The sequence below is a fragment of the Haliotis cracherodii genome, unplaced genomic scaffold (assembly GCF_022045235.1).
Source record: "Haliotis cracherodii isolate W230 unplaced genomic scaffold, xgHalCrac1.p SCAF_8, whole genome shotgun sequence".
Taxonomy (NCBI): Eukaryota; Metazoa; Mollusca; class Gastropoda; order Lepetellida; family Haliotidae; genus Haliotis; species Haliotis cracherodii.
This window is the reverse complement of record NW_027266341.1, coordinates 26,819,006-26,834,170: the sequence shown is the minus strand read 5'-3', so window position 1 is coordinate 26,834,170 and position 15,165 is coordinate 26,819,006. Positions and strand designations below refer to the sequence as shown.

Here is a 15,165-nt window from a genome sequence, read left to right as displayed (position 1 = left end):
TTTTGTAGACTTAGCTGAAAAAATATCTTTTAAATCTTGATACAAAATCCCAGAACCCGTTCCCGCCACCTGATATCATGGAATGCTGCTTATAATACCAATCACTGGATTGTCTAGTCCAGATTTGATTATTTATAGGCTAATCATATATCTGGAATATTGATGAGTGTGGCATTAATCAACAAACAAATAGACAATTAAAAAGAATCCTTCTATAGAGGCAATGAAAGTTAAGAATGTATCGGTGAGGACTATGTATTCCTGCAGGAGCTCTGGAACACTACCAGAACATCAACGGAGCACACACGGAGCACACACAGAACATCTGCTGTCTGTTTTAGGTGAGGCCACAGTGATGCAGTTCATTGGTAACATCATGAGCCCTACCTGTCCACGACCTCACCTTCTGTCCCGCACCCGCAAAGGTCGTGTGCGCAAGATACAGAGGTCACAGTCAGTTCATGGTATTGTACGAAGGTCAAGGTCAATTCAGATTGACCCAGATCAAGTACCAGGTAAGATATCCTGCATTTTTCATTTGGTATATAGTTGGAATGAATTTAGATTTAATTTTTTTTTGTTCATTTATTAGTGATATATTTGTGTCAGAACATAAATTCTACTTAATGAAATGTGCTAGTAGGTTAAACAAAACTTGTTTGATAAGATGATTTAGATTAATTTATATCAGTCAAAGTGACCAAAGATTTTGGAGCTATGCACATTATTCAATTTGGTTTATCAACTTAGAAGGTCAAGGTCAAGTGGTGACACCAGGATGTGGTGATTATTAATATTGTCTTCAAGTTCAATGCTTATGTCAGCTTGCGCTATCTCCTGTTACTGCTGAGTTTGTGATGAAATACTTTTAAGGGTGTAACATTAATACAGAATGCAAGACAGATGAGACATTTTAGACTTAAAACATTGAAACGTTTATTGTGTTAGATGTTAGGTGCTGTCTTGTGTCTTTCATCCCTGTTGGGATTCCGGGTTGGGATTCCGGGTGGGGATTCTGGGTGGGGATTCTGGGCGGGGATTCCGGGTGGGGATTCCGGGTGGGGATTCCGGGTGGGGATTCTGGGCGGGGATTCTGGATGGGGATTCTGGGCGGGGATTCCGGGTGGGGATTCTGGGCGGGGATTCCGGGTGGGGATACTTATTTTGAATTGATCCCCAGCAAGCTATGCTGGTCGTAGGAGGAGACCAACTGGATCAGGTGGTCATGCTCGATGGTTGATGGCATGCCATTGTACAACTATGGTGTGGATTGTTATTCACAATATCAATCACTGGATTCTCTGGTCTAGATTCAGTTAGGGGGCACGGGTGGCCCAGTCGTCTAAGGCGCCGTGATTCGCTGTGCAGAGTTGCGTCCCTTGGGCACGCCAGAAACCTATGATTGTGGGTTCGAATCCCGGTTCGCCCCGATTATGTTTCTAGGTTTGTCAGCACCATACCCGTTCTCGTGGGTTTCACCGAAGTGGTAAACGTCTGAGACCTGCATCACTTCGGGCTTTCCTCCTACATTAAGCTGACACGCCGCGATATAACTGGAATACTGTTAAAAGCGGCGTTAAACCCAACTCACTCACTCACTCACTAGATTCAGTTATGTAGAGGCCGCAGTCATATGGCTGGAATATTGCTGAGCACGGCATTAAACCACAAACAAAGAGTGTCTTACATTGCAAGGTAGATAGACATGTGTGATGTGTAGGTTTTAGAGTCCTGCTGTCTTCATCCAACTCCTCCATAACACAAGCATGTTCTTGACTATACACATACATGTCTTCATGGCAATTATGCAAAAATAATCAATATGCATCTGGAATGTTTGCACTAACTTTGCATTGCCTGATGCTAGTCTCAAGAAATACAGCTTCAGATTAAAAATTCCTGAAAACTTCTTCAAAATAAATAAAACTAACATGCCGAAAGACATGAGCTGCTGACTGAGAAATTAATGCTCCAGCATTCATGAAATACCGTATTCAACGAAATAAGCGCCCAGGGCGCATTCAAAATTAGAAATAGGGGGCTCTTATTAGAATATTATTTCGGTGAAAAAAACAAGAGTTGAAAGATAAATTTCTAGGTTTATGCTGACAGCCTGAAATATTTACATATGACAGATATATTTTTCCAGAATTTAAATGCCCATAATTAAGGGTGAATATAACACACGAGTGAGTATTATACACAAATAAATAAGTTTTTTGCACATTGACCAATCAGAAGGGGTGGTAATTGGGATTGTTCACCAGCCAATATATTAGCAAATATTGCCATGGGTGCTTATTAGAGCGGGGCGCTTATTACGTCGAATACGGTAATAGCTTACTTTATGATGTATAAGTTCACATTGTTGCTGTTAGCAGCAGCATAAACAATACCTCAAATCTCTTAGTATATTAAAGTTACTACAGTTTCTGTGGGGGACCAGTGCTGTGTGGTTCCATGTCGGGTTCAAAGCATTTTTATAATCATTGGTTTCTGCAGAAGTAAAAACTAAAGGGCAGGAAAAGTGGGAATTACAATTTGAAAACTTCAGTTGGAACAATATCTGTCATAAAATATTCAGTCCATCACAGGATGTAAAACTTTGTTGGTTTCAATACAAAATGACCCCAGGAATTCTCACCTCTATTTTTTTCTGTATATACTTAAATATGTTCAAAATGATCTGCTGGTCCTTGTCACAATGAAAAGGAAACAATTACTCACTTGTTTTGGAAATGTGATGTAATAAAACTATTTTGGGATGAAGAGCAGTGTGGACCAGTGCTTTCATGTTTATAATAGGACATTTTGTGAAGAATTGATACTTTTTGGAGTTAAAGAGAACATAAAAACGGTTAAAGTGTTCAGTTTACTTTTACTTATTGCAGAATTCTATATATATAGATGCAAATTCCAAAATACAAGACCTTATTTCATGTTTATTAAAAGGAATTTATTAAACGATATAACATTGAAAAAGATATTGCTTTCAAGAGAGGTAATCAGCAGAAATTCTTTGGAGCTTGGATGCATGTGTCATTAACTTTTTGAAAATGAAGAGCAACTTTCATTTTAATTTTAGTTATATGCTTAAGACTTTAATAACAAAACGTTACACTTATTACACAAAGGATATTTGAAAATCCATTTAAAAGATCATCAGTTTATTATTTGTTTTTTTTGGTCAAAACCTTAACACATTTGAACACATTGAACAATGTAGTAATTTTGTTTATTAAAGTACAAGATGGCTGATAACGCAGCCATATTGATTTCATGCAGTCTCTGAAAAGGTAGGATTTGTATGTAAGATGTTAGGTAAACAGTTCCCAAAATTATGGTCGTCAATGTTGTCCTGCTTACTCTCAGATAATGTAGAGAACCCATTATGCATTCACAGTCCATGTTGAAAGGATATATTGAAACAAAGTCAGGTTTCCCTGTAGTGGGTTAGACAGTAATATTAATCCGGGGTAGAAAAGGTTTTCAGCAACCAAAGGTGACTATGCTTGTTGTAAGAGGCGATTAACAGGATCGGGTCGTCAGGCTTGCTGACTTGGTTGATGCATGTCATCATATCCCAAATGCGTGAATTTAGGCTCATACTATCAATCATTGGATTGTCTGGTCCAGACTCGATTATTTACAGACCGCCTTCTTATGGCTGGAATATTGCTGAGTGTGGTGTTAAACAACAAACAAACAAAGTAATATTAGTGGAAAACTTGTAGAATGTACTATTGTACATGTTGTAAGCGTCAAATCTCTCCAAACAAATCACAGATTTCATAAACTAAATAACGTTGACACGTCTATTTTATATTTTCTGCACATGCGAGTCTATAATTACAATTGTTAAAAAACAGTTATATTAAACTCATTCCGAAATTCAATTTCTTGAATTCCATTCCTAAATACTATGACACATATATATGTACTATAGTCATTTTTTTGTTCACTTGATTGTGGTATATGTTGATATTTGCTGTACTAACTAGGCAGGAATGTTGACATGAATAATGTGTTTTTGCAAGAAATCCATGCCCAGTTGGAAAGTTTACAGCCTAAAGTCAGTAGCCCTAGTACAGGTAGGTATTAGTCGGGCAGTGCATGACCCCTCGGTGCCTCTGGGGTGGGGCTGAGGGGACAGGCAGACCCCCACTGCCCCTGGGGGTGGGCGAGAGCATGAGCTTTGACACACTGAAGCAGGCATGTTATCTACTCTGCCTCCTAGTACACTACCCTTCCATAATTCCTCTAAAACCTTTCTACTGGGAATATAACAGTTGTGAGGTGAATATAAGAATGTTAAAAACCATAACTCAAAAACACAGAAACTAACAGTATACAATTGTATAGTGTATATGTATAGTTTTGTTTTGTAATTTGTACTAAGTGTTGTTTTGTTAGTGTATCTGATTATGATCACTATTTCCAAAAATATTTTTTGATCATCATACACATGTAAAAAAATAAGGGCACACTTCAAACACCTTGATAAATATCTACTGCATTTGTCAGTAAAAAAATGTTTGTTTGTTGCAGTCGAAGTCAGCGAGGATTGGACTGTGTTGCCAATCTCTGACTTCTTTTAAATTCAGAATTAAACGCTAAACTCCCGTCTCAATGTTCCCTTATTTCTTTTCATCAGTATATACAGGATTTCCTTTTTTGATTTGTGTGTGAGATTTAAGAGGAATTATGGTTATTTAGATATTGTAGAAGTTTCACCCCCTCTTATCTCTATATATCTTTCCTTGTATGTTCACAATATATGTGTGAATTTCTAATGTTAATACAGACTTCTACAACCCTCTCTCAGTGGTGGAAATACAGTCAGTCTGTGAAGCTGAAACAATTGTAACTCCTCAACTTTTATGAGTAATACTGTGTCCATATTAACCATGATAACCAACTTTTTTCTGGATATTTGGCTGTTTTCTGTCGTTATTTTCAACAGTTCAGCACAGTTAGTGAGATAGTTAAAATTTAACTTCGCATCGGCATTATCGCAGCCATATAGCGACGAGACCAAGTTAATATATTTACAATTTAGTCATTTATGCAAAGTTTTGTTTAAAAACAAGTTGTAAAACACATTTGATTATACTATATTTAGACAGTTAGCACAGAATTGACTAGGATATCTGACATGTCTCCAACACTGGGTACATCTTGATTCCAAGTATCTTTGGGCATATTATTTACTTTCTGTTATATAAAACAAAGAGTGTTTTTTGAAACCCAGCTTCTTTAGCTACATAATTTTTATTGTTTAACTTGATAAATATTATGTAGTGTGGCAGTGGAGTCTTCAAAACCTAATCTGAATATGTTGCCATATGTATAGTGGTGCTAAAGCTTAGCCCTTCAATCTTGTCCTATTGCGTGAAATTATTTTGGCGGTGAAAACATATTTGTTTTTTTCAATGAAATGCACAAATAGTGTTTTATTTGATTTTTAATTATAGTTTCACTTTACAACGGTGTAGGATTGTTTCACAATTTGATCATCATGATCATAGATGTTTCCTAACTGCTTCTCTGTAACCTAGGAAACATGGTGCTGGTGACTCTTTGTTGTCACGGTCAGAAATAAAGTAGCTTTATGAAGAAATCTTAGAAACCCACCTCTCCCCATATATTTTGATGCTGTCACATTTAAGCACAAACTGCTGCTGTGTTAATCTTGCTTGTTCTGCTTCAAGAGCTGATAATGCTCTTTACCTACGTTGCCATATTTCCCGGTTGGAAATTCCAGTAAGCAGGTCTTAACTTAACCCCTGTCTTGGTCGAAAGATATGGTTTTATTTGAATTTATAGCAAAGCAAACATGATGTGACTGTCCATGGATATTGTATCTCTGGTCTCTGTTTATTCCTATATGTCACAAGAAATAGTCACGTTCAAGGTCACTTAGTGCAGCCACAAACCTGTAACTATGCTTGACTGTGGCAGGGATTTCCTGGAGACAAATAGCATTGGGACATTTATCTTGGAGTAACGGACTCTTGATAGGACATTCTTCCATGTCTCTACCAAATTTGAAAACTATGTGTGGGATATGAAAGCCCAACTCATGAACAGATCTGAAACTATACTCTATGTGTGGGATATGAAAGCCCAACTCATGAACTGATCTGAAACTATACTCTATGTGTAGGATATGGAAGCCCAACTCATGAACTGATCTGAAACTATACTCTAGTAAGCCCAACTCATAAACCGAACAGTGTCACATTGAATAGTGTCACTTATTGTCTCATTGAATAGTGTCACATAGCGTCACATTGAATAATGTCACATAGTATCATATTGAATATTGTCACATTGTGTCACACTGAATAATGTCACATAGTGGCACACTGAATAATGTCACATAGCATCACACTGAATGTCACATAGTGTCACATAGTGTCACATTGAATAATGTCATATAGTGTCACACTGAATAATGTCACATACTGTAAACAGGGAATTTTTTGCGACCGTTTTATTATTGCGAGTTTTGCGAACGAGACTCAATCGCAAAAATTAAAAACGCAAAAATAAGTATAAATAATAGATACATATTTTATTCATTGCAACACGTCATCAAATGTTGAAATCATCAACCAGAACCACAAGTTACTCAATAAGTTAAAAACACAAATGAATGCAGAATGGTCACACAATACATCACAAATGACAGTGTAAACAGACCAATTAGTGTCACTGTTGCCTCACAGTAATCCTGCCTTCTTCCAACCTCGCTTGATTGCGTCAGTGTCCTTTGCAATTTTGTCCACACAGGAAACAAGCCATCTTGCGTGAATCGGTTTCATGACACTGGTCAACTTTCCGGCCAACTCAGATTAACTAGCTTCGGAGAGAGGCTGTCTATTGTTTGGTAATCGAGGTGTCATCTCAAAACGGCAACTCGCAAAAATATCTCGTCGCAGTATTGTCTTTGGTGTGGTATTCGCAATATTTTAACGGCGCAGAAATAAAGCTGTTTACAGTGTCACACTGAATAATGTCACATAGCATCACACTGAATGTCACATAGTGTCACATAGTGTCACATTGAATAATGTCATATAGTGTCACACTGAATAATGTCAAATAGTGTCACATAGCATCACATTGAATAATGTCACATAGTGTCACACTGAATATTGTCACATTGTGTCACACTGAATAATGTCACATAGTGTCGCACTGAATAATGTCACATAGCATCACATTGAATAATGTCACATAGTGTCACACTGAATATTGTCACATTGTGTCACACTGAATAATGTCACATAGTGTCACATTGAATAATGTCATATAGTGTCACACTGAATAATGTCAAATAGTGTCACATAGCATCACATTGAATAATGTCACATAGTGTCACACTGAATATTGTCACATTGTGTCACACTGAATAATGTCACATAGTGTCGCACTGAATAATGTCACATAGCATCACATTGAATAATGTCACATAGTGTCACACTGAATATTGTCACATTGTGTCACACTGAATAATGTCACATTGTGTCACACTGAATAATGTCAAATAGTGTCACATAGCATCACATTGAATAATGTCACATAGTGTCACACTGAATATTGTCACATTGTGTCACATTGAATAATGTCACATAGTGTCACACTGAATATTGTCACATTGTGTCACATTGAATAATGTCACATAGTGTCACACTGAATATTGTCACATTGTGTCACACTGAATAATGTCACATAGTGTCGCACTGAATAATGTCACATAGCATCACACTGAATGTCACATAGTGTCACATAGTGTCACATTGAATAATGTCATATAGTGTCACACTGAATAATGTCACATAGTGTCAAATAGTGTCACATAGCATCACATTGAATAATGTCACAAGTGTCACACTGAATGTCACATAGTGTCACACTGAATAATGTCACATAGCATCACATTGAATAATGTCACAAGTGTCACACTGAATAATGTCACATAGCATCACATTGAATAATGTCACAAGTGTCACACTGAATAATGTCACATAGTGTCACACTGAATTATGTCACATTGAATAATGTCACATAAGGTGTCACATTCAATAATGTCACATTAGCTGTCACATTCAATAATGTCACACAAGGTTTCACATTCATGTCACATTTCATGTCAAATTTGGCATCACATGCAATAATCTCTCTTTCAATAATGTCATATATATTGCCTTAATTCATCAATTCATCAATTCATAATGCATACAGCATGGTAATTAGTTTGGCTTCATTTGGACATGAATGTTTTTGGGTATATTTTCTTTGCTTCATTAGGGCTTTTCACTTTGATTAAATGCTGTTTAATATCGTGATGATTGCATGCTGTTGTATGTAGAACCATTCATCTCTACTTCTTGCTGTGGAGACCTTGAGAACATAACAGATGGAACATCACTTCCTTTTGTGTTCATGTAATGTTCACATGTTCATGATGTGTTGATGATGTGTTCATGACATGTTTTGGGGGCGGCACGGGTGGCCCTGTCGTCTAAAGCGCTGCAATTTGCTGTGCAGAGTTGCGTCCCTTGGACACGCCAGAAACCTATGATCATGGGTTCGAATCCCGGTTCGCCCAATTATGTTTCTAGGTTTGTCAGCACCATACCCGTGCTCGTGGGTTTCACTGAAGTGGTTAACGTCTGAGACCTGCATCACTTCGGGCTTTCCTCCCACATAAAGCTGACATGCCATGATATAACTGGAATACTGTTAAAAGCGGCGTTAAAACCAACTCACTCACTCACTCACCCATAACAGGCCCTGTCGTCTGAGGTGTCACAATTCACTGTGCAGTGTTGCATCCATTGGGCATGCCAGAAACCTAGGATCGTGGGTTCGAATCTCGGTTCACCCTGATTATGTTTCTAGGTTTGTCAGCACCACACCAGTGTCCGGCTCCTCCATACACGGCAACTTACCAAATCCTGGCTACAGTTCGACGTGTGTGGAGTGCCCGTAAATGTATCATACAAACCCGTGTAAATAGATAGACTGAAATGTACCCTGGTACAAGACTAGGGGGACTATGGTCAGGAATGACCCCATCAGCCAAAGTAATATTGTTGTCTTTGTTAGCATAGTAAAGGGTCAGGTCACCCTTACTTTATCATAGATTTGCAACAGTCGTAGCCGTACAATTGTTTGTGGAACAGGGCCCTCTTCTGCAAAAATGTGTCCCCCTGCCGTGATATTGCTGGAATATTGCTAAAAGCGGCTTTAAACCATACTCACTCACTCACTCTGCAAAAATGTGTCCCCCGCCATGATATTGCTGAAATATTGCTAAAAGCGGCGTTAAACCATACTCACTCACTCACTCTGCAAAAATGATCTCAACTCTTCAGCTGTCATAAGCATTGGCTGTACCCAAACTTCCTCTAGTCATAGCACACTGATCAAGCCAGGAACCATACTCACTGAAGCATTTTGTACTCTGATTGTCGAATCTTATAAAACAAAGATGTTCGATAGTCATGGCGCTTTGGGTCAGGGTTGGAACATTCTGATGTCAGTGTCAGTTTTGAGAGATTCCGATGTCAGTGTTGAAACAGTCTGAAGTCAGTGTTGAAACAGTCTGATGTCAGCGTTGAAACATTCTGATGTCAGTGTTGAAACAGTCTAAAGTCAGTGTTGAAACAGTCTGAAGTCAGCGTTGAAACATGCTGATGTCAGCGTTGAAACATTCTGAAGTCAGAGTTGAAACATTCTGAAGTCAGTGTTGAAACATTCTGAAGTCAGTGTTGAAACTTTCTGAAGTCAGTGTTGAATCATGCTGATGTCAGCGTTGAAACATTCTGATGTCAGTGTTGAAACATTCTGAAGTCAGTGCTGAAACACTCTGAAGTCAGTGCTGAAACATTCTGAAGTCAGTGCTGAAACACTCTGAAGTCAGTGCTGAAACATTCTGAAGTCAGTGCTGAAACATTCTGAAGTCAGTGTTGAATCATGCTGATGTCAGCGTTGAAACATTCTGATGTCAGTGCTGAAACATTCTGAAGTCAGTGTTGAATCATGCAGATGTCAGCGTTGAAACATTCTGATGTCAGTGCTGAAACATTCTGAAGTCAGTGCTGAAACATTCTGAAGTCAGTGTTGAAACATTCTGAAGTCAGTGCTGAAACATGCTGATGTCATGATGATGATGGAGAAGCTGTAGGGTGGGAAATAAGGTTTTTTCAACTGTTGTGTTGTGAAAGTTTAGTTGCTGATTTGTTTTACAACTTTTTCTTATAACTGTTTCTCTGGTTGTGCAGTGAGCCCAGTAAATGATGAAGGTATCTATGTCACTTCTGTTGGTATCTGGTAGTCTGTTGTGACTCTTGTGTAACGGAGAACACTCTCAAAACATTCAATTGATAGGTCAGTAATAATTTTGATACACAGATATAAGATAGCTTTCAAAGATATGTAAAGATTATTTTTTTAAAGTATTCTGTAAATACATCTCATGTATTTGCATTGATAATTTTCAAATTTTCTTTGATAATGTTTTCATTTACATCTGATGTCCAAAACCATCATTGGAACCCGTTTTTGCAAAAAATTCAATCAAGAATTTATTAAGTGTATTCTACAAAGTATTTGAGAGTGTTTGGTAGTTTTCTTAGAAACACAGATCACAAAAGAAAGACAAGCACTTGCTATTGTTTTGGTTGTCTAGTGCCAGGGTAGCAATCAATCAATCCATCAATTAATCAATCAATCAATACATACATAACATGTATTTGTCTTGCTGTGTATTTTTGCCCATTGTTTAAGGGTTTTATTTAACACCTTGGTGAAAGATATACTACTTAACACCATTAAGGACCACATGATTCCTTCATATCATGTCATGCTTTGACAGATTAACTATAGTTACCGTATATCGCTGTGTATAAGGCGAGTTTTTCGTACCTAGAATTAGGGGGCTAAGAAGGGGGGGTCGTCTTATACACGGAGTCGAAGATCTCACATATATTTCCAGTTGTTTCACTTTGTTCCACTGGCGATGTCAACCGGCGTTTGATAGCCAGCCCAGCATCTGACAATAAAACTTCGCATTTCGTCCGAAATAACTGTTCCAATAACTATTTCCAAACATCATTCCAGGTCGTTTTATACACGGAGTATAGAATTTGGGGTCGATTTTGAAGGCGTGTACAGGGGGGTCATCTAATATGTTGGGTCGCTTTATACACAGCGGCATACGGTATATGAAACAATCAGATGGTCCTCATTTTGAGTAGAAGATATTAACTAATATCAGCTGCAATTCAGTTTCTTTTCATATAAAACCTCGATGAACTTCTGGCCCACTATCTCCCACTAACTCCCACCACTGTATTGAAATGTTGAATTCATACCATGTGCCGGTGTTTTCTTAATGGATTAATGCAACTGGTCGTTTGGTGTACTTATTTGGTGTACTTATTACAAAGGGGTTTGTTTACTGCGGTGTTTTCCTGAGTCTTACACAATCCAAGCATTGTCAACGCTGGCTGTTTAGGAAACTCAAGTTTTCTTTCAAGTGATCTTTGTTTGTACAGTTATGTAATTAATAACTTCAATATTCAATAACAAAAACGTTTAAAGGATTCCTCGTAGCAGGGAAGTTTGAGAGAAGTTTGGAACACTAACCAAGGGTGTTGTTTAGTAAAATAAACAATCAAAAACATTTATTTATAAGGCTTTTTGTGTGTGATATTTTCTTCATAATTGCATTGAGGAAATCTTTAAATTTAATTTGTTTACAGTTTTCTGAATATATTCCCATTAACTTTGTTTTTGATGTTTCTTGATTCAGAGGTAGTCTTTAGCAAAGACGTAGTTTTTACAAATTACATAAAATGGAAATGTGGTAAGATATTTTGAAACTTTACTATTCATTTAACTGTTTACATATAGTCACAAATTCAAATTCCCATGAAACCGAGTTGAAAGAGGATACAATGATTTGGACACCTCATCATTGTAACGCCACAGTTGTTTTACTTTGAGTCAGAGTCAGCTCAATGTTTAAAATTCAGTGGGGTGGTTGGGTAGCCTAGTGGTTAAAGTGTACGCTGGTCATGCCAAAGAACCAGGTTTGAATCTCGACTCTGTTTGATCTGATGTTTTCGAAAGTCTATTGTTCCCTGAAGAACTTCTAAAGACTACCTTTGATGGTAACAGTGTGTATTCCATGCATGTGACTGACCTTTGCCTGTTTGTTTCCGCTAACAACGAAGTGGGCAGTCGTAGTGTCAATAGTAGCGTTTCCACGAGTCCTACCTCCTCCTGCAATGAAGATCTTGGTACAGTACTCTTCCTTCAACACTACTTCCCTCGTGTCTCACATTACAAACACTCAACAAGCTGACATTGATAGGCCACACTTTTTAACTTTATTATTTACAAATATTTGCTAAGAAGTTAGCTTGGGTATTGTTTGAAATAAAAATAAATATGTGTAGCTCAATATTTATTTTATTTACATTAAGGTGTTTTAATTTGGAAAGTAAACGGTGAATCTGTTTGAAATGCAAGATGTTTTTATTTTGATAGTTGTGATATTTACTTCTGTAAGAGAGTTTTGTTCTCTTTATTAGGTGTAGTGGCCAGAAAATACAATTTAAATACGTTGGATTAAGTGTCATTCAAAATGTTATTATTTGTATATTCTCACTTTTCTAATCCATCAAAGATAATGTGCGGGCATATAGAACTAAATTTAATCTTTTGATTGATTTTTCTGGTTCTGGGTTTATCAAGTTTGTGATAGTCGTGGATGTGTTCTTATGAGTGACCGGGATAGAATGTGTCCCCAGCACGCAATTGCAGGTTGAAAGAGGCTCTATCTCTCAACCATGAGTAATTTAGAACACTGACATGAATCCCCAGTTTCCATAGTAACAAGTGGACACTTTCATGCCCTCCATGTTTCATCTAAAGACACCCCATCCCCATCCCCTCCCTGACCCCCCCCCTCCCCCCCAGTGCCATGCCCTCTACCAATCATACTCATGTGTTTTGCAGGACTGTTCTGCTTGTGTTGTAATCTGTCAAAACGTGATGTAACTGACAGTTACAATGTACAACAAGGACTTATGTTGTTTGAACTTCGATTGGAATAGTTCAGTAGGCAAGCTGCTGTTATTTTCTTTACATTTTTTGTATGATTGAATCTGAATTTTTTAGTTTGTTGTTCATAAAACAATAACTTGAATAATTCCTTCTCTGAGCAAGGACTAACTTAGATGTTAATAATGATTTTACAGTCTAATGTTAACAGTTGTAATTTTCATGCTCTGCATTTATATATTCGATTTTAAACGTAAATGTATGTCTTTGCTAATTACCTAATTATCATATACATTTATTAATACATTCAGTAGAATCATATTGTTCATTATTTAAGTTATTAACATAGCTGTAACTGTGTTTAAAGTAGTTAAAGGTGTATTTCTTTTTTCAAAAATGTTTCTGCTGCTTGTTTTTCTTCATTTTGTAGTGTAGTGTTTTGTGTGTAGAATATATAGAATTAAACATCCACTCTCTTAATTGCTTCTGTTGAAGAACATTGCTTTAGCTGATGCTTGCCAATTTTAAATCTCATTAAACTGAATTTGGAGTTCTCTTGTTTGGTATGAGTTGTGAAGTGTATGTACCAGTCTGCTGTAATTGTCATAAACAACGACTGAATGGAGATTGGTTGTCAATATGGTTGAGCAACATGTCCATCACATGACCTCTCTCCTGTCTATCCACAAAGTCCATCACACACCCCTCTCTCCTGTCTCTCCACAAAGTCCATCACACACCCCTCTCTCCTGTCTCTCTACAAAGTCCATCACATGCCCTCTCTCCTGTCTCTCCACAAAGTCCATCACGCACCCCTCTCTCCTGTCTCTCCACAAAGTCCATCACGCACCCCTCTCTCCTGTCTCTCTACGCAGTCCATCACACGCCCCTCTCTCCTGTCTCTCTACACAGTCCATCACACGCCCCTCTCTCCTGTCTCTCTACACAGTCCATCACACACCCCTCTCTCCTGTCTTTCCACAAAGTCCATCACACGCCCCTCTCTCTTGTCTCTCCACAGAGTCCATCACGCACCCCTCTCTCCTGTCTCTCTACACATTCCATCACGCACCCCTCTCTGCTGTCTCTCTACACAGTCCATCACGCGCCCCTCTCTCCTGTCTCTCTACACAGTCCATCACACACCCCTCTCTCCTGTCTCTCTACACAGTCCATCACACACCCCTCTCTCCTGTCTCTCTACACAGTCCATCACACACCCCTCTCTCCTGTCTCTCTACACAGTCCATCACACGCCCCTCTCTCCTGTCTCTCCACAAAGTCCATCACGCACCCCTCTCTTCTGTCTCCCTACACAGTCCATCACGCACCCCTCTCTCCTGTCTCTCTACACAGTCCATCACACGCCCCTCTCTCCTGTCTCTCTACACAGTCCATCACACACTCCTCTCTCCTGTCTCCCTACACAGTCAATCACACACCCCTCTCTCCTGTCTTTCCACAAAGTCCATCACACGCCCCTCTCTCTTGTCTCTCCACAGAGTCCATCACGCACCCCTCTCTCCTGTCTCTCTACACATTCCATCACGCACCCCTCTCTGCTGTCTCTCTACACAGTCCATCACGCGCCCCTCTCTCCTGTCTCTCTACACAGTCCATCACACACCCCTCTCTCCTGTCTCTCTACACAGTCCATCACACACCCCTCTCTCCTGTCTCTCTACACAGTCCATCACACACCCCTCTCTCCTGTCTCTCTACACAGTCCATCACACGCCCCTCTCTCCTGTCTCTCCACAAAGTCCATCACGCACCCCTCTCTTCTGTCTCCCTACACAGTCCATCACGCACCCCTCTCTCCTGTCTCTCTACACAGTCCATCACACGCCCCTCTCTCCTGTCTCTCTACACAGTCCATCACACACTCCTCTCTCCTGTCTCCCTACACAGTCAATCACACACCCCTCTCTCCTGTCTCTCCACACAGTCCATCACACGCCCCTCTCTCCTGTCTCTCTACACAGTCCATCACGCACCCCTCTCTCCTGTCTCTCTACACATTCCATCACGCACCCCTCTCTCCTGTCTCTCTACACAGTCCATCACTCACTCTTTTCTCCT

At 39.0% G+C, this 15,165-nt stretch overlaps 2 protein-coding genes across 10 annotated transcripts in view; both read left to right on the top strand.

Annotated features, from left to right (window-relative positions):
- The window catches only part of LOC139450608 (probable phosphorylase b kinase regulatory subunit alpha), a 73,207-nt gene that overhangs the window by 36,079 nt on the left and 21,963 nt on the right, over window positions 1–15,165 (top strand). For 5 of the 9 annotated variants that reach the window (XM_071232375.1, XM_071232377.1, XM_071232380.1 and 2 more), the window contains exons 19-21: window positions 342–515; window positions 4,038–4,091; window positions 12,252–12,317. In XM_071232375.1, coding sequence (XP_071088476.1) covers window positions 342–515; window positions 4,038–4,091; window positions 12,252–12,317 — 294 coding nt within the window. Of the gene's footprint in view, window positions 1–341; window positions 516–750; window positions 784–4,037; window positions 4,092–12,251; window positions 12,318–15,165 lie in introns of all 9 variants that reach the window. The other 4 variants (XM_071232379.1, XM_071232382.1, XM_071232383.1 and 1 more) reach the window with 4 other exon arrangements.
- Window positions 13,445–15,164, top strand: LOC139450192 (uncharacterized; the record flags this gene model as incomplete). The annotated part of the gene is made up of 1 exon (XM_071231869.1): window positions 13,445–15,164. A coding segment is annotated over exon 1 (1,308 nt), but the record flags the coding sequence as incomplete, so codon positions are not given.